This window comes from Hordeum vulgare, chromosome 1H, assembly GCF_904849725.1.
Source record: "Hordeum vulgare subsp. vulgare chromosome 1H, MorexV3_pseudomolecules_assembly, whole genome shotgun sequence".
Taxonomy (NCBI): domain Eukaryota; kingdom Viridiplantae; phylum Streptophyta; class Magnoliopsida; order Poales; family Poaceae; genus Hordeum; species Hordeum vulgare.
The window spans coordinates 459,798,667-459,813,869 of record NC_058518.1 but is presented as its reverse complement, the minus strand read 5'-3'; the positions used below and the strand labels follow the sequence as shown (position 1 = coordinate 459,813,869).

At 42.0% G+C, this 15,203-nt stretch overlaps 2 protein-coding genes across 3 annotated transcripts; one reads left to right on the top strand and one right to left on the bottom strand.

Moving 5' to 3' along the window:
• The first annotated feature begins 287 nt into the window (after nucleotides 1–287).
• LOC123445188 (probable DNA helicase MCM8) lies at nucleotides 288–8,960 on the top strand. Of its 2 annotated transcripts, none has more exons than XM_045122146.1 (18): nucleotides 288–535; nucleotides 1,378–1,518; nucleotides 1,612–1,726; nucleotides 1,794–2,016; nucleotides 2,090–2,253; nucleotides 4,021–4,284; nucleotides 5,003–5,098; nucleotides 5,190–5,342; nucleotides 5,518–5,588; nucleotides 5,692–5,810; nucleotides 6,179–6,308; nucleotides 6,443–6,494; nucleotides 6,588–6,744; nucleotides 6,839–7,013; nucleotides 7,495–7,665; nucleotides 7,948–8,061; nucleotides 8,208–8,254; nucleotides 8,672–8,960. In XM_045122146.1, coding segments are annotated over exons 1-18 (2,379 nt in total). In that variant the 5' UTR covers nucleotides 288–349; the 3' UTR covers nucleotides 8,673–8,960. The 2 variants fall into 2 exon arrangements, with proteins under 2 accessions (XP_044978081.1, XP_044978089.1); XM_045122154.1 differs by having other exon boundaries at nucleotides 290–535; nucleotides 1,932–2,016.
• Nucleotides 8,961–11,288: 2,328 nt separating this feature from the next.
• LOC123445205 (40S ribosomal protein S23) lies at nucleotides 11,289–13,320 on the bottom strand. Its single transcript, XM_045122165.1, has 4 exons — nucleotides 13,203–13,320; nucleotides 11,949–12,104; nucleotides 11,738–11,864; nucleotides 11,289–11,648 (listed from the first exon to the last, which is right to left on the bottom strand). Exons 1-4 carry the CDS (start codon nucleotides 13,205–13,207, stop codon nucleotides 11,508–11,510), a joined length of 429 nt encoding a protein of 142 aa, XP_044978100.1. The 5' UTR covers nucleotides 13,208–13,320; the 3' UTR covers nucleotides 11,289–11,507.
• Nucleotides 13,321–15,203: the final 1,883 nt, after the last annotated feature.

Genomic DNA, 15,203 nt, shown 5'->3' with positions numbered 1-15,203 from the left:
TAAGCCGTATGTTGTCATACGCCATAGTAAGCGCGGAATTTTATTCGGGAGAGGTACTCGTATTCACTTGGAGCAAGTCTTCTCTTCTCTTCCCCGTATATAGGCGCACGGTCGTCCGTCTCTGGACCCACCCGTCTGTCACAGTCTTCTCTTCTCTTCTCTTCTCTCTCCCGTCACACTCCCCACCCCCACGCCCGCGGCGCAAAAACCTGCTAAAACTTTCGCTCCGCCCGCCTTCCAAGTCCCAAGCCTCGCCTCTAGCCCCCGCCCCCTTCCCCGCCGCCACCGCCACCGCCACCGCCCACCGTCCAAATCGTCGGAGAAGATAATCCCCGCGACCTCCTTAGGGATGTACGCCGACATCCAGAAGGGCTGCCGCCCCGTCGACGCCGCCCCCATGGCGAATCTCACGGAGGTCTGGCCGAGATACTTCCCCGAGGAAACCGTGTTCCCGGCGGACGACCCCAGGGCCAGGCTCATCAGCGACCTGGTTAAGGTCCTGGAGCTGGAGGAGAGCGCGAAGCTCCTCCCACGTGTAAGCATGTGTCCCCATTCCGCGTACTGTACAGCGCCTCATTTTCGCCCATCTCTTATGGTGATGCGATTCTAGGGTTGCTTAATCCCTTCGGACGCGATGCAGTTATCGCGATTACTGCGCGACTGATTGGTGCCTAGTTTTTTTTTTTGGGATTGGCTGATCGATCGTTGATTGAAATTTCTGGGAGTGGCAGCTGACATTGGAACTGTATATATATATATAGTTAAAGTGCTTTCAGGCTCGTGCCTAAGGTCTGTCCGTTTCCAACTATTTTAGTTTCTGAGCTTGCCATTGCTAGATATTTAATTGGGCAGTACCATTGTAGTAGAATGTGTCTTGGTTCCTTACTGTCAGGGCAGAGTTTGGGTAATAGTTTACTTACCTGATTGAACCGAACTCGAAATTTGGGGCAGAATTTGTTTCTACAATCTTCAATATTAAGGTCCCAATGCGCTGGTGGCTCCTGGTAGATGAAGTATTGACATGTCTAATCAGAAAAAAGGGGAACACCCTTCTTTAGGAGGAAAATGAATGAAGAGGAGCTTGTAATTTTGTGAATAAGTTTGCTACTGTTGCAGTTTACTTCGTCAGTATCATATGGTTACTTATACAGTTATACTCCAATATGCTGCTGCTATACTACGCAAAGCAGGATGCAAGGTTCCAATTGAAAAATGAAATCATAGCATCATGTAGTTGCACAATAAATTACTAATCATATGGAAATGATTTAAACGCATTGCTTCATAGTGTGCTTTTGTCATTAGACATGGAAGAATTTTTCCGGTTTCAATAAGTGGATGAATTCATGTGGTTATAACTTATCACTACATTCACAGGTTGAAGATGATGGCGTTGTCTTCTTCCTTCCGATTGATTTCCAGCAGCTGAAGAACCTGTGCGGTGGTACCAAGCTCTTAGATACCCTCAGGGAAAATCCTAAAGAAGCCTTACTTTGCATGGGAGCTGCAGTTCATCTGGTTGATGCTACTTTTCATGCTAAAATTACTTGTGTTGCCAGTTGGGCTTTGTTTTTTCACTCACTGTACTTTGGTTCTTGATGTTTTCTTCAGGCTAAGTGCCCGGGCATGGGCCTCCTGTTGAACGACGTAGATAAGGTCAATATCAGGCTTTACAATCACACTGAAACAATCATTGCTTTGAAGAATTTGAAAGCGGCCTGTATTAGTAAGAACTTCTGTCTTTATGTGCTCTGCATCTAAATCAAGTACTGACTTGTAGATTCACCTCATAGGGAAACTAGTGACAGTGCGTGGTACTGTTGTAAAAGTCAGTACTGTGAAACCTCTAGTACTGGCGCTGGATTTTCATTGCATGAAGTGTGCTACACTCATCCGTCGTGTGTTCTCTGATGGGAAATTTTCACCTCCAGTATCCTGCATAATTCAGGGTTGCAAGGGCAGAACATTCACCCCAGTGAGATCTACTGCCAAGTTGATGGATTTTCAGAAAATAAGGCAAGTGATAAATAGATAATCTTTGTCATTCTCTGCTTATAACACTAAGCTCTGTTTTTCTTATTTTTAACAGGATACAAGAGCTTTCTAGTGCTGAAAACCGTGAAGAAGGCCGAGTGCCACGAACTATAGAATGTGAGCTTACAGAAGATCTTGTAGATTGTTGCATCCCTGGAGAGGTTATAACCGTAGCTGGAATCGTCAAAGTGCTGAACAACTATATGGATGTTGGAGGAGGTAAAATTTTGAAGAATCCAGTATCTTATTTTTCATTGTTCATTGCTTTAAAGCCTGAATCCTCTTTGCGAAAAAACAAAAAATGCTAATGTTCAGGTGCCCCAAATTGCCTGCAACACCTGTAGCGCATATGTTTTCAATCTTTTGTTAAGGTTGTTCACTAGTTTGGGTTGGTTGTCTGGTTCTGGTGCATTATGGACTACTAGGTGTAACCGTATCAGGTAGTTCACAAGAAGCATTACCAAGTTCCATGTTACTCTTAGGGAAGACCTATCTCTGGCTACGTTTGTTATCCCTAAAACCTCCCCTCACTTTATCTTTACCTTAAGTCCTTAACCAAAACATTCACTCTTTTTTAGATACGGTTGCTTTGTATGATTTTTCCTTGAATGTAAGACCCAAGAATTGTTTATAGAACAATGATGATAGCCAAAAGGTTACTATGTGTGGGGCCAGGACCTTGCCACATGCAATAGTCGTGACGATGTCTCCCTGTCATGCACGATGCAATAGTCGTGACGATGTCTCCCTGTCATGCACGGTATCCCATACAAAAGGCCATGCACGCCACACAAAGCAGGGAAGTGGCACATCAACAGACCATGTCACCAAGGAAACGTGTCCAGGAGGGATATGTTGGGACAGACTCAGAGGTCCTGGAGGCAGCATCTACTGCCACAGTCTTGCCACAGCCAATAGTTGTGGCTGAGGGAAGGACAAGTTCAATCCCCACGTCTCCTCAGTGCCAAATTCATGGGTTGGAGCAGAGTCTAGGTGGTAGGTGCAATGTATCGGCTAGATGGGAGATATAAAGAGCGAGATATAGAGGTGAATTGCGTCTTCATTCATTTGATATATTACAGTTCCTTTACGTAGCATGTATCTCTACTAGCGTATCTGTGTATGACCTTATACCTCATAATCCTAACTGACTACTTCCTCCTTTCTCAAAAGGAAGGCACATAACTTTTGGCTCAAGTCAAATGGTACAAAGTTTGACCAAGTTTCTGGAAAAAAATACCAACAACTACAATACCAAGTTAGTAGTGTTAAATCAATAATAAAATATAGTTTAATATTATATTTATTTAGTATTGTAGTTGTTGGTAGTTTTTTCTACAAACTTGGTCAAAGTTTGCACCGGTTGACTTGAGCCAAAAGTTATATGCTTCCCTTTTGAGAACGGAGGGGGTACAACTCATATTTGAATCTAGTTGCACTGTCCCGGACTGGCATCGACATCAATGGCCGGGTGGACTAATCGAATGCACTGGAGCTCGCGTCATAGACAGACAGTAATAGGTTTGGGTAGTTGCGGGAGCTGTGGCCTTGGTACAACTGGCCTGTATTCTAGGCACAGCTGAATTGGGTTCAGTTGCTGCCCGTCTGGTGGTTATACACCCCACAACTGATCCATGATCATATCCTTACCTCTTGTGTAGTTCTTTCTGCTTCTACCATGCAAATACAATCAGCAGTGGCGGGGCCAGAAACTCAATGTAGAGGGGGCCAAACTAGTCATATAGTGTTAGACTGGGACAAATAAACTAAATCTTGCTAATTTTCTCGGATAAATAGAGTATTAAGAGCAGTAATACATGTGTTTGTGAGAGCTCAGTAGGTGACACGGCCAGTCTCCCCCTGCCTCCGCCACTGACAATCGGTGAAGCTCATGTTAGTCTGATGCCGGAGCATTCTTTTTCCAAAACTTTCTTGTATTTTTTAAGCTCTCTTGTGGATATATACATATATTTTTATTATCTCCAGGTAAATCCAAAAGCAGAAATCAGGGTTTATACTACTTGTACTTGGAAGCAATCTCAGTAAGGAACTCCAAGTCCCATATTGTTTCAGAAAATTCAGATGCAAGTTGTACTGATATTCTGGCTACTGGATCCTTCAGTTTTGAAACTTTTACTGATAAGGATCTTAAATTCATCACCGAATATAATAATGAGCATGGTGCTGATGTATTTCGTCAAATACTTCACTCCTTTTGCCCCTCCATCTATGGGCACGAACTTGTAAAAGGTATTTGCGCTGGCTATTTAATGTTATTAAGTATTTACATATTTCGTCTGCTCAGAGTTATCCAAACATTTGGAAATAAATCGTCTGTTGAAATCTCTTGCTCCCTTTAGTTTCTGTATATATAAGAAATGACAACTGGTTTCCTTATTTTTGCTTCAGTACTTCTGGACATGTACAGCGTTTTAGTTACGATTATTTGATTATTCATTATTTTACAGTAAGTGCTATTGTGCCGTCTGAAAAAAATCATGCAATTGAGCAGTGAGGAACTGATCAAGCTATTAGTGGTTGTACTTCACTAAGGGGATATGTTCTCTTTCTTTTCAAGAGCCAGTGTTCTAAAGAACGAAGGCATGATGACAGTGCAAACTGTATTTTTGAATGTAAAAGCATTAAATTATCAGAAGTTCGATAAGTAAAGACATGAGCAAATGTCCAGAATGAATGTTTTGTCCATCTCCAGTTCTTATGATCAATTTATATAATGTACCTGCACCTTCATTAGTACATGACAACCTAGCTATCGCTTGCTGAATTAAATCTTGGCGGGAAGGCAGTGCCTAACGCTTAGGCGCCTGTGTAGTCCCATTTTAGAACACTTTCGATAGTACAGAATGCTCATTTCAGCACAATAGTATTTGCTTGGATGCTGCATCGTATTTGTTTCTTCGTTGTATTACATTACTGGACATGACTAAATGAATTTTCCAAATTTCAGCCGGTATCACTCTTGCGCTTTTTGGTGCTGTGCAGAAGCATTCAATGGATCAGAACAAAGTCCCAATTAGAGGAGACATCCATGTTATTATTGTTGGTAATCCTTATAGTTTACCAATCATGATCCATGCCGTACGTACTTAGCACTGCCCAGGATGCAATCATACTCTTGCTTAATGTTATTGCAGGCGATCCAGGACTAGGCAAGAGTCAGTTACTAAAAGCTGCAGCATCTGTTTCCCCACGAGGAATTTATGTATGCGGGAATACAACCACAAATGCTGGTCTAACAGTTGCTGTGGTTAAAGATTCAATGACAAGTGATTATGCATTTGAGGCTGGTAAGCATGCAAGATTTATTTGTTCCTCACGTATTCTGTGGAGAACCTTATCAGAAAGTCAGCCAATTGGATCATTTGTTGTCATATAATTGGCTGTTCTACTGTTTTGTGGCCTGATGTGTTTTGAAGTCTTAGAATTTGTGATAGGATCAACATAATGATCTTGGCTTTACAGGGGCCATGGTTCTTGCTGACCGTGGGCTATGCTGCATTGATGAGTTTGACAAAATGTCAGCAGAGTATCAGGTATTATACCCAGTTTGACCTGATACAAGCTTCTTGATGAAATGTTCATTCAGTAATAGATGTTCCATACTTGCCTTGTTTGAAATTGAATTTGTGTTCTCAGTCCTTACTGGAAGCCATGGAGCAGCAGTGTGTATCTGTGGCAAAGGCTGGCCTTGTGGCGAGTTTATCTGCCCGCACCTCTGTGCTGGCAGCTGCTAATCCTGTTGGTGGTCATTACGAGTGGGTTAATCTTTTCCATCCTTTGATAAAAAATTCTATCCCTGCTTACAGTATGATGTTTGACATTCTGAATATCTTGTCTTCATTCATCTTTCCTTCTTTCAATTGATACTCATTACCTTTACTGCTGTCTCTGTGCCTATGCGTGTGATGTGCAGTTACTACAGTGTGGTTGTTTTTGTCAATGCAATGTTCTGTTTGCACTCACACAACACAAGTCACTGTGCCTGGAACAGGCAGAACTTCAAGCAAATACCATTTCCTTGTGTGTTCTGGTGTTGTTTCTTCTTCTCACTTGTCAGTGAGATGTAGGTGACAGATCTTAAATTACTGGGTTCTTTCCAACTTTTGGTATACTATTTTTGCAGCCGAGGGAAAACAGTGAATGAGAATTTAAAGATGAATGCTGCCCTGCTCTCTCGGTTTGACTTGGTTTTCATTTTACTTGACCAGCCAGACTTTTGTCTAGATAAGAGACTATCAGACCATATAATGGCAGTAAGTTTCTGCTACCCGTTTTTTATTCACATCTTAAGCATATAGTACTGATGAGCAATATCATCACATATAGATGTGTCAGGGCTATAATCTAATTTAAAAACTGAGGCAGAGTCAATATTTTCTACACGCAGCTCCATACAAATGAAGGAGGTCCTTGCTCATCCAACAAGAGGCTAAGAACAGGTTGTTCATTGCTTATTCCGTAACATTTTTAGTTCCCTTTTACATGTGAAACCCTATACATCGTTATTGACTTGCAACTTTGCTCCATGCTAGTGCCTCAATTTAATGGCAGTATGGGGATCGTAATTGATGAGAAAAAATTAGCTTCAAGGCTGAGACTGCACCCAGAGAAAGATAGGGACTTTGTTCCGTTACCTGAACCACTTCTTCGCAAGTATATATCTTACGCGAGAAGCTATGTAACCCCCCGGTATGCGGTATTTTATCAGCCCGCTTTCACTTATTAATGCCATATATGTAATGCAACGATTTTCGGGTTGTTAATTTCCTTCCCTCTTTTTAAGCATGTCAAAACCAGCAGCTGTAGTACTACAGGACTTTTACTTGCGTTTGAGGGCCCACAGTACCTCTTCTGATGGCACACCCATCACAGCCAGACAATTGGAAAGCCTTGTAAGGTTAGCAGAAGCTCGCGCTCGGGTGGATCTAAGAGAAGAAGTGACTAAACAAGATGCCGATGTAAATAACTCGAATACTTGGCCTCCCTCATCCCTCGTTTGTACATTTAGTCATTTACGCACCTTGTACCATTGCACTGCCAGCTTGGATTTCCTCATACTTCATAACTAAATTACCAGCAGAGAATTTTTCTGTTGGTTTAGGTTCTTGTCCTGTTGTCCATGGTTGCTGGGAAAAGCTGAGTTCTTTCTCTTGCTACTTTTCATTCTCAGCAAATTTCTGAATCAAACTTTAAAGCATGATAAATTATGATTTTTAATCTCCATGTCATGTCGATGTCACAGATTTTTTTTCCTGTCTCTTTGCTGTTTTACTTTAAATCTGATAATGTGAATGTATGGTGCTTACCGCATACCTAAGGCTTATGCAGAGTGTTGTTTGGCAAATAGACAGTCAAATATTCAATGACATCAAGCGGCACACCAATTTAATATAATACGGGGCTTGCAATCTTAACATTCTGCATTTAATTTTGTTACAGGATGTTGTTGAGATCATGAAAGAATCCTTGTATGACAAATTTGTTGATGAGCATGGTTGTGTGGACTTAGCTCGTAGTGGTGGGATGAGCCAACAAAAGGAGGCAAAGAGACTTATGAGTGCCTTAAACAAGCAATCTGAGTTGCAGCGAAAAGATCTATTTTCAAGAGCCGTAAGTAATTATGCATCTTAAATATTTTTGTTGAAAGGCTCTAGGTCTGTTAGGTATTGCGTATACACAAACCAAGCAAATCAGAGTTCTAAAATTGAAACAGGTAAATCAGTTGACATGGAGTTACCAATTTTAGTTCAGTTACAATTCTGGTCCTTCTATGATCAACAAAATTTGGCTTACTTGCCCTTTTGTGCATTTTGGTCCTTTTGCTATGTGGTTTCTCCAGTCAATAGGAGCATCTTCTGGATGTTCCTCTGATGTTCTGTTTTCCTTTTGCAGGAGATACGGAGCTTAGCAGATAAAATCAGCTTGCTAGTTCCAGATTTAGATGATATTATGGAAAGACTGAACAGCGCTGGTTTTATTGTACATAAAGGACAAAACATATACCAGGTATTGTCTCACAAAACTGCTTGACAGTAAGAAGTTCCAATGTTGTTTTTGGTGTCAGTTACATTAGATGGGTTTCCTGGTATCGTGCTGATTATTGATTATGACTGGTAGATTCACTGATAATCTAACTTATTGTCTGTCAACAGGTAAGGACCTCATCATATTCACGGACCCAGCCAACAAGGTCAAGATGGTGAGTTCTCTTATACACTCCCTACACATGAAAACATGGGAGTTTGGTGTTGGTATCATGCTGGATTTTGTATCTGGGCCACGTGCTAACATCTGGTCGATTAACAGTTACTCCCTCTGTTCCAGAACAATTGAAGTTCAAACTTGCTTAAAGTTTGACTAACTCTACAAAAAAAACACATCTAGAATACCAAATTATTCTCATGAGATTCTTTATAAAATACATTTTCATACTATGTGTATTTGGTGTTGTAGATCGTAGCACATTTTTCTATATAGTTAGCCAAACATAATCAAGTTTGACTTAAGACAAACCTACAACTTCAATTCTTTTCTGCCAGATAGTAACTGTTAATTGGTGGTAAACTTCCTCTTCTTCGTTGCTGATTCATGATTGGTTTCTTCTCTTTTCTGCCAGATGCATGAAGGGGGGAATGCGTTCTGCAGCTCGTATGGATCGTTATGTACAGTTAGTCATGTGATGTGATGGCCTCAAATTTTAATGTTTGGATAGCTCCGTTAGCTCTGTTTATCTTAGTAGGTTTAGTGACACAAAAGCAATATCCTTTGGGCTTGGAGCTCCAGCATGTTAACCAAACATCACGCTTTGCTTATGAAATTGTCTACTTCTTGGACATTGAGGATAATGGTCGTAGATTCTGTATCTGACAGACACCAATTGCTTATATGATGGTTGAATTAAGAAATAGTAACTCCCTAGGGCTGACAAATAACCAACCCGCTTTGCTTATACTGTCGGTGCACAGGAATGTGGGGACGCTGTGTCTTTGTATCATACGTTTGTGCTTCTCTGAAAGCAGCTTGCATTGCGTAGATCACTGTCTTTATCAGAGTAACAGCCCATCTGCGGCGCCATGTGTCGTGGACATCTTGGGTAATGAACGAGCCCTTTGAATCATGCAGGCTAAGGTTTCTTGTAGCCTCGTTGAAGGATGCGTCTGACATTTAATCCAGGCCATGCTACCTGATAACATGTTTCTTCTTAATTCTTGCAGTTTGTTTTCTACCAATATATGCTACCGCTTCTCCCAATCTCTAGTTAGAACCGGCGACTTAGAGACTGTTCGGTTCCTCTTCGCTTTGTTGACTCCGCTCCCAGAGGGAAGCAGGGTATAGGGTATAGCTTATTTTGATGAAGCGGCTCACACCCAGCTCCACGGAGTGGAACTGAACAGGGCCTTACTTTCGTGGGAATCGCTTGCCGTGCCCTATGGATTGCCAAAGCTCCATCAATCGCTTGCTTCGGCCACAAAAAGCCTTGCGGACTGATTTTGCTGTCACAGAAAGCGCAGGCCATACGATGCAGCTCCGCGTTGAGGTGGGTTAATTGCAGAAAATCACCACGTTGAAGAAGAATTACAGAAAACACTCTTGTACACATTCGTCACAGAAAACTTACTAAGGTTGTCTAACTTTTTGCAAAAAGCACCGACCCCAACCCGCACTCCTCTTTTCAAATCGCGCGGGAGGCAAAACTGTCTCGCCTTCCCAGCTCGTCCCGCGCCGCGGCCGCCATGGAGGGTTCCACCGTGGCCGCCCCGCCCGCCCCCGCGCGGTGGCCGTCCAGGCCGCGCTCTACGCGGCCTTCAACCTCGACGAGCCGCAGCTCCAGCCGCGGGGCGGGGACGCGCTAGGCGTCGACGGTGGGCGGCGCGGCGGCGGAGGCGTCTCCTTCCTCAGCGTCGCGGACGTGCGCCTCTGTCCAGGATCGGCACCTGCAGGTGCGTGCGTGCGCCTCTGTATCGACAGTGGCCTGTATTTGCTGACAGTGCTATTTTTGCCATCGAGAGTGGCCTGTATTTGCTGACAATTTATGTTTATTAGATTATCATCAAGGTCAAATGTTGACAGTTAGTGTTGTTAGGCAGAGCTATAAAGACATTTGTGATAATCTTAAACTATTTTGTCACTGGTCCAAACCTCCCATGCATAAATAGGAGCTGCAATCTAACTCCACCTGAAATTGCTTTAGTTGTTTGCGGATAAGAAGTGCACCCATATATTGTTCTTAAGAGAAAGTATGCTACTCGAAGCTGCCATGATTTTCTTTGTTATGCAAGAACAAAAACTTTGCGATTAGAGACAATTTAAATGTTGTTTGTTTTCATGTTCATTGTGTGATTTGTGTTAGGGGTCGAAGTGATATGATGATTGTGTGATGTAAACTATTAAACCATGCATCAATAATCTTCCTTTTCGTGTTTGTTCGAAGGTTTATTGTGTTTTTCTAGTGAAAATTGTGATATGTCAAATGACAATTTTAAGGGTTGGGGCAAAGACTAAACCCTCAAACCAAACCTTTATAACGGAATATTCTGTTATAAGGGTTGAGTTTGAGGGTTAGTCTTTGCCTCTGTTTTTCAACCCTTAAAAGTGTCAAAAATGACCAATTCTCAACCCTTAAAACTGGTTTTAGATTTAAGGGTTCTAGTAGAGATGCTCTTAAAACGCTCCAACAGACAATGTTTTTTACAAAAAATTAGGCAACCTTGATGTGTTTTCTGCAACAAATGTGTAGAAGAGCATTTTCTGCAACCTTGATGTGTTATCTACAATGAATGTTTAGAAGAGCATTTTCTGCAACCCTTCGCTTGGATGCGGTGGTTTTCTACAATTAACTCTGTTGAGGTAGTTGCCTACAGCCCTAACATAAACAGGCATCTTTAACCGTCAAAAAAAATCTTGAGGCATCTTTGAGCAAACTTTTGACCCTAAGTCAAATGAGCCTAAATTTTGGCGACTTTACAAAAAATGTACTCAAGTTCATTTGGTTGGGTACAGAGTGAACCCCTTCCGCTATCTATTTGGTACTCCCTCCCTCGGTAAAGAAGTATAAGAGCATTTAAATAACTGATTCGTGATCTAAATGCTCTTATATTCTTTACTCAGGGAGTACTTCTTTTCAGTATAGCTACAACAAAACAATCTCATCATGCGAGAAAAACACTTTTTAAAAAACAAACATTATAACAGCATAATACAGACAAGCATAACACATGGAAGATAAAACTCAGTAGCCAGCAAAGTAACACAGCATTAATATATATCCAGATCATGGAAACAAAACTCTTAATAGCAACTGCTAAGAGAAAGCAACAGCAGAGAAGGAACAAATCTCGCTAGTACAACTTCAGGTTATATAGGACATTGTAAACATAGCAGGCAGCTTTCCTCCTCAAACATCCAAGAGCCTTAACAGTGCATTCCATCCTTGCCTATAAAAAAAATGCAATCTAAGACCTGGGCTTCTCCTTCTTCTCTTTGAAGAGAGCCAGCAGGGACACACCAGATACCTTGACAACCTTGAACCTGACACCAGGGATATCACCCACGGCGTGACCCTTACGACCAAACCCAGCAATCAGCACCTCGTCCTGAAGCATCCATGAAAGCCAGGAGGTTAGGTTGGCTGCATAAAGTAGACATATCGCATATATCTGAGCAATGGGTGAGAGGCACATACGTTTTCCTCGATGAAGTTCAGGCAACCATCGTTAGGCACAAAGGCAGCAATCTTCTTCCCGTTCTTCACCAGCTGGACACGAGCACACTTACGGATGGCAGAGTTAGGCTGCTTGGCCTCAATACCACTGCAGTGGAGCAATTGCACACGTTAGCCAGGATTCAAAACATGAGAGAAAAACAAGGGAACATAAATCTGCTGTTCAGCATACATCTTCTCCAAGACAATGCCCTTGGCGTGAGACGATCCAGCAAAGGGTTTCTTCCACTCATTGCCCAAGTGGCTCTTCTTGTATGCCTTATCAGCCCACCTCTGGTTCCTGCGGTGGGTCTTGAGCTTGCGCCCAGCTCCCATACCACGTGTCTTCCTGTGATGAGAATTCATCCATGCTTACATTAATTAAACAGATCTCAAAAGTTAAAGCAGGTGCATTACTACCAACTTGACAACAGGAACCAAAAATCCAATAACATAGCTATGTGAGATGCAAAAATAAGATATGTTCATGATGTAGTACACATGTGGACACATCCCAAAGCAAGTCCTGAAATAAAGTGCATGCCACTGAACTGAACTAGTGCATACCGCAAACATGCACCTACGGTCAAACCATTTCACCTGAATTCTAAAATTGGCAACCAGTTAACATATTAATCATGTACGTCAATCATAACAAGCAAGGAGGTGGACATATTAGAAACATGATCGTCACTCAGAGCATCATAAAACCGAGGTGAACTGACATAATCTCGCTACCAATACTAAGAACAGGCCATAAAGGCACTCATGGTGTATGCTACCATGCACAACTTCCAGGGTCCAATCATCTGGACAGAGGAATACAGAAAACACAGTGGCAACGGATTCCTATAGCTTATGAATATGTTTAGCACTGACGTTGTATCTGATCAGCACTGGACCGTCAATAAGCTCAGTTTCGTCACATCAGAGTGACAATCTCATCCTCTAACCCTAGCATTCAGAGAATCATAAAAACAGATATAACATCGCTGCCAACAGGCAAACTGACACCGACCCAGGGCCTGGAAAAGGAAGACATACTGTATGCTACCATGCACAACTCCCACTGCCCAATCATCTGGACAAAGGAATACATACAACACAGTGGCAACGAATTCTTGTCGCTTATGAATATGTTTAGTACTGACGTCGTGTCTGATCAGCACTGGACCGTCAATAAGCACAGTTTCGTCGGAACGGAAAGACGATCTCAACCCTTAACACTAGCACAAATCAGCCTAAATTACATGGTACTACTCGGCACTTGCTGCTCAAGACCATAGCACAAGAGCATCAACCACACGGGTGAACAGCTACAGGCAAGAACTGGGGAGCGGAACGAAGAATCTCATGAGACGCGCTGGACAGGACTGATAGGACATCGCCGTTAAAGAACAAAGGTACTACATTAGGGTGAAGCAGGAGATGGGATCTTAGCACGCACCCCATGATGGCGGAGGGAGAAGCCGGGAGATCTCCGGGCTGACGGCGGAGGAAGAGGTCTGGAGAGCTCCGGTCGCAGGGGCTTCGAGGGCGGCGGCGGCGGCGGCGGCGGCGACAGGACTGAGGGAGGGAAGGAGACGAGGGGCGATTTATAGCGGACGTTTAGGGTTTGCGTGCGCCGAGATGCGTGCTGGCGCGATGGATCCGGTTTGGGGTTTTCTGTTTCCACCCCCGCGGATACATGTCATCCAAATAAGCCCACAATGTGCAATTATCGAAGGATCCTCCTTTTTCTCCATTCCCTTCGTTTCTAAATATAACATTTTCTATAAACATATTTTAAAATATATATTCATTCATTTTGCTTTGTATGTAGACCCGTAGTGAAATCTTTTAGAAGACTTATATTTAAGAACAGAGGTAGTAGTAAAAAAAATAAGCAGTTGCATATTTATAGTGTCTCCAATAACACACCTATTTTTTTTGGCACGAAAACAGGGTAGTGTAAAAAAATTAGGCATGAAAACAAGTTTGTTTTACACGGCGAGGCATTGTCTCCAATGGCTGTCGTAAAATAGGGCAACCACACGGGGGCCACATGTATATTTTCATCTATATTCATACATAATGCACACGTATATAATACCAAATGCATCTCAAATGAATTGAAAACAAATTACAAATTATTGCATAGTTCATCAGATTATTACATAGTTCATCAAATCACATCATAAATTGTTCATCAAACTTAACAACAAAGTTTAGCACACAGTACAATAAAGTTAATCACACACATGCAACAAACATAGAGATAGGCAAAGAAGGGCAAGAGACGGACAACAACCATTGAGATATGAGATGAAGAAAACAACACCCAAATCATTGGATCCCATATAGTGTTTGTATAAAATGAAATAAGGATGACACACAAAACATTTTGATGGGTATGTTAGGTATATAAGAGGGTTACACTTGTGCTCACAACACAATGTTATATGCCCATTCAAACAATGCCCCTAGGCAGTGGGCAACTCAAGATGTTGATCAGTATAAAAAAATAGACACGGGATAGTGTCAATTATTCAGACATGAAACTTAATTAAGAAAAAAAAATATAGTGAAGATTATGTACCTTCTGAAGAAAGTACAGATGACATCTCTCCTGAAGAGAATGATGATCTACAGTCTACTATGGTGGAGATGAAGACGGAGGCTAGTTTCACGCACTTTGAGGGTGACACTGAATCAAATGGTGTTTATGATGTACATCAGGAGCATGAAGAGAAAGACCACGGTGAACAAGTTGGAAATGGAGAGGAAAATGGCAATGGAGTGGAAGAGGATGTATTGCAACAGCGTGTGGTGAAGAAGGTAAAGAAAATTGGTCCCAACAAGATCACACTCTTCAGTAAATGATCATATTGAGCCAAGGTGGTTTCCTTCAATTGATGAAGATATAAATACTGTTTTTTTGGATTCTGGGATGATGATGGCAATGAGCCAATTTCTTTTGTTATTCCCTCATGAAGGAAAACTAGGGCAATAAAAAGGAAACAATTTCGTACGATGAAACCATACTTAATCCATAACAACAATTCTGTTAGAAGCTCTGTTCAAAAGATGTGTATCAGTTTAGGAGTGCTCTACTAAACTTTTGTAACTAGCAGCCGAGGACTTTAAGAAATTACAAGAACTGCAAAGACAGGGTCAATGCATGGCATGAGCACAAGGGAAATGGATGTCTGATAACCCACAAGTATACGGGATCGCGATAGTTTTTGAGGGTAGAGTATTCAACCCAAATTTATAGATTCGACACAAGGGGAGCCAAATAATATTTACACGTATTAGCAACTCAGTTTTCAATTCAACCATAGTTGGAGATTTAGTATGTGCAGAATAGTGATTAGTAGTGTTGGGGAACGTCGCATGGGAAACAAAAAAATTCCTACGCACACGAAGACCTATCATGGTGATGTCCATCTACGAGAGGGGATTTCCG

Excerpts from the sequence above, each read along its gene's own strand:
- LOC123445188 (XM_045122146.1), top strand. The coding sequence starts at position 350 with ATGTACGCCGACATCCAGAAGGGCTGCCGCCCCGTCGACGCCGCCCCC. Across the intron at positions 5,589-5,691 it reads AAATGTCAGCAGAGTATCAG|TCCTTACTGGAAGCCATGGA; the intron begins GTATTATACCCA and ends TTGTGTTCTCAG. Across the intron at positions 6,745-6,838 it reads AGAAGCTATGTAACCCCCCG|CATGTCAAAACCAGCAGCTG; the intron begins GTATGCGGTATT and ends CCTCTTTTTAAG.
- LOC123445205 (XM_045122165.1), bottom strand. Across the intron at positions 11,865-11,948 it reads GGCATTGTCTTGGAGAAGAT|TGGTATTGAGGCCAAGCAGC; the intron begins GTATGCTGAACA and ends GCTCCACTGCAG. Across the intron at positions 11,649-11,737 it reads TGAACTTCATCGAGGAAAAC|GACGAGGTGCTGATTGCTGG; the intron begins GTATGTGCCTCT and ends TGGATGCTTCAG.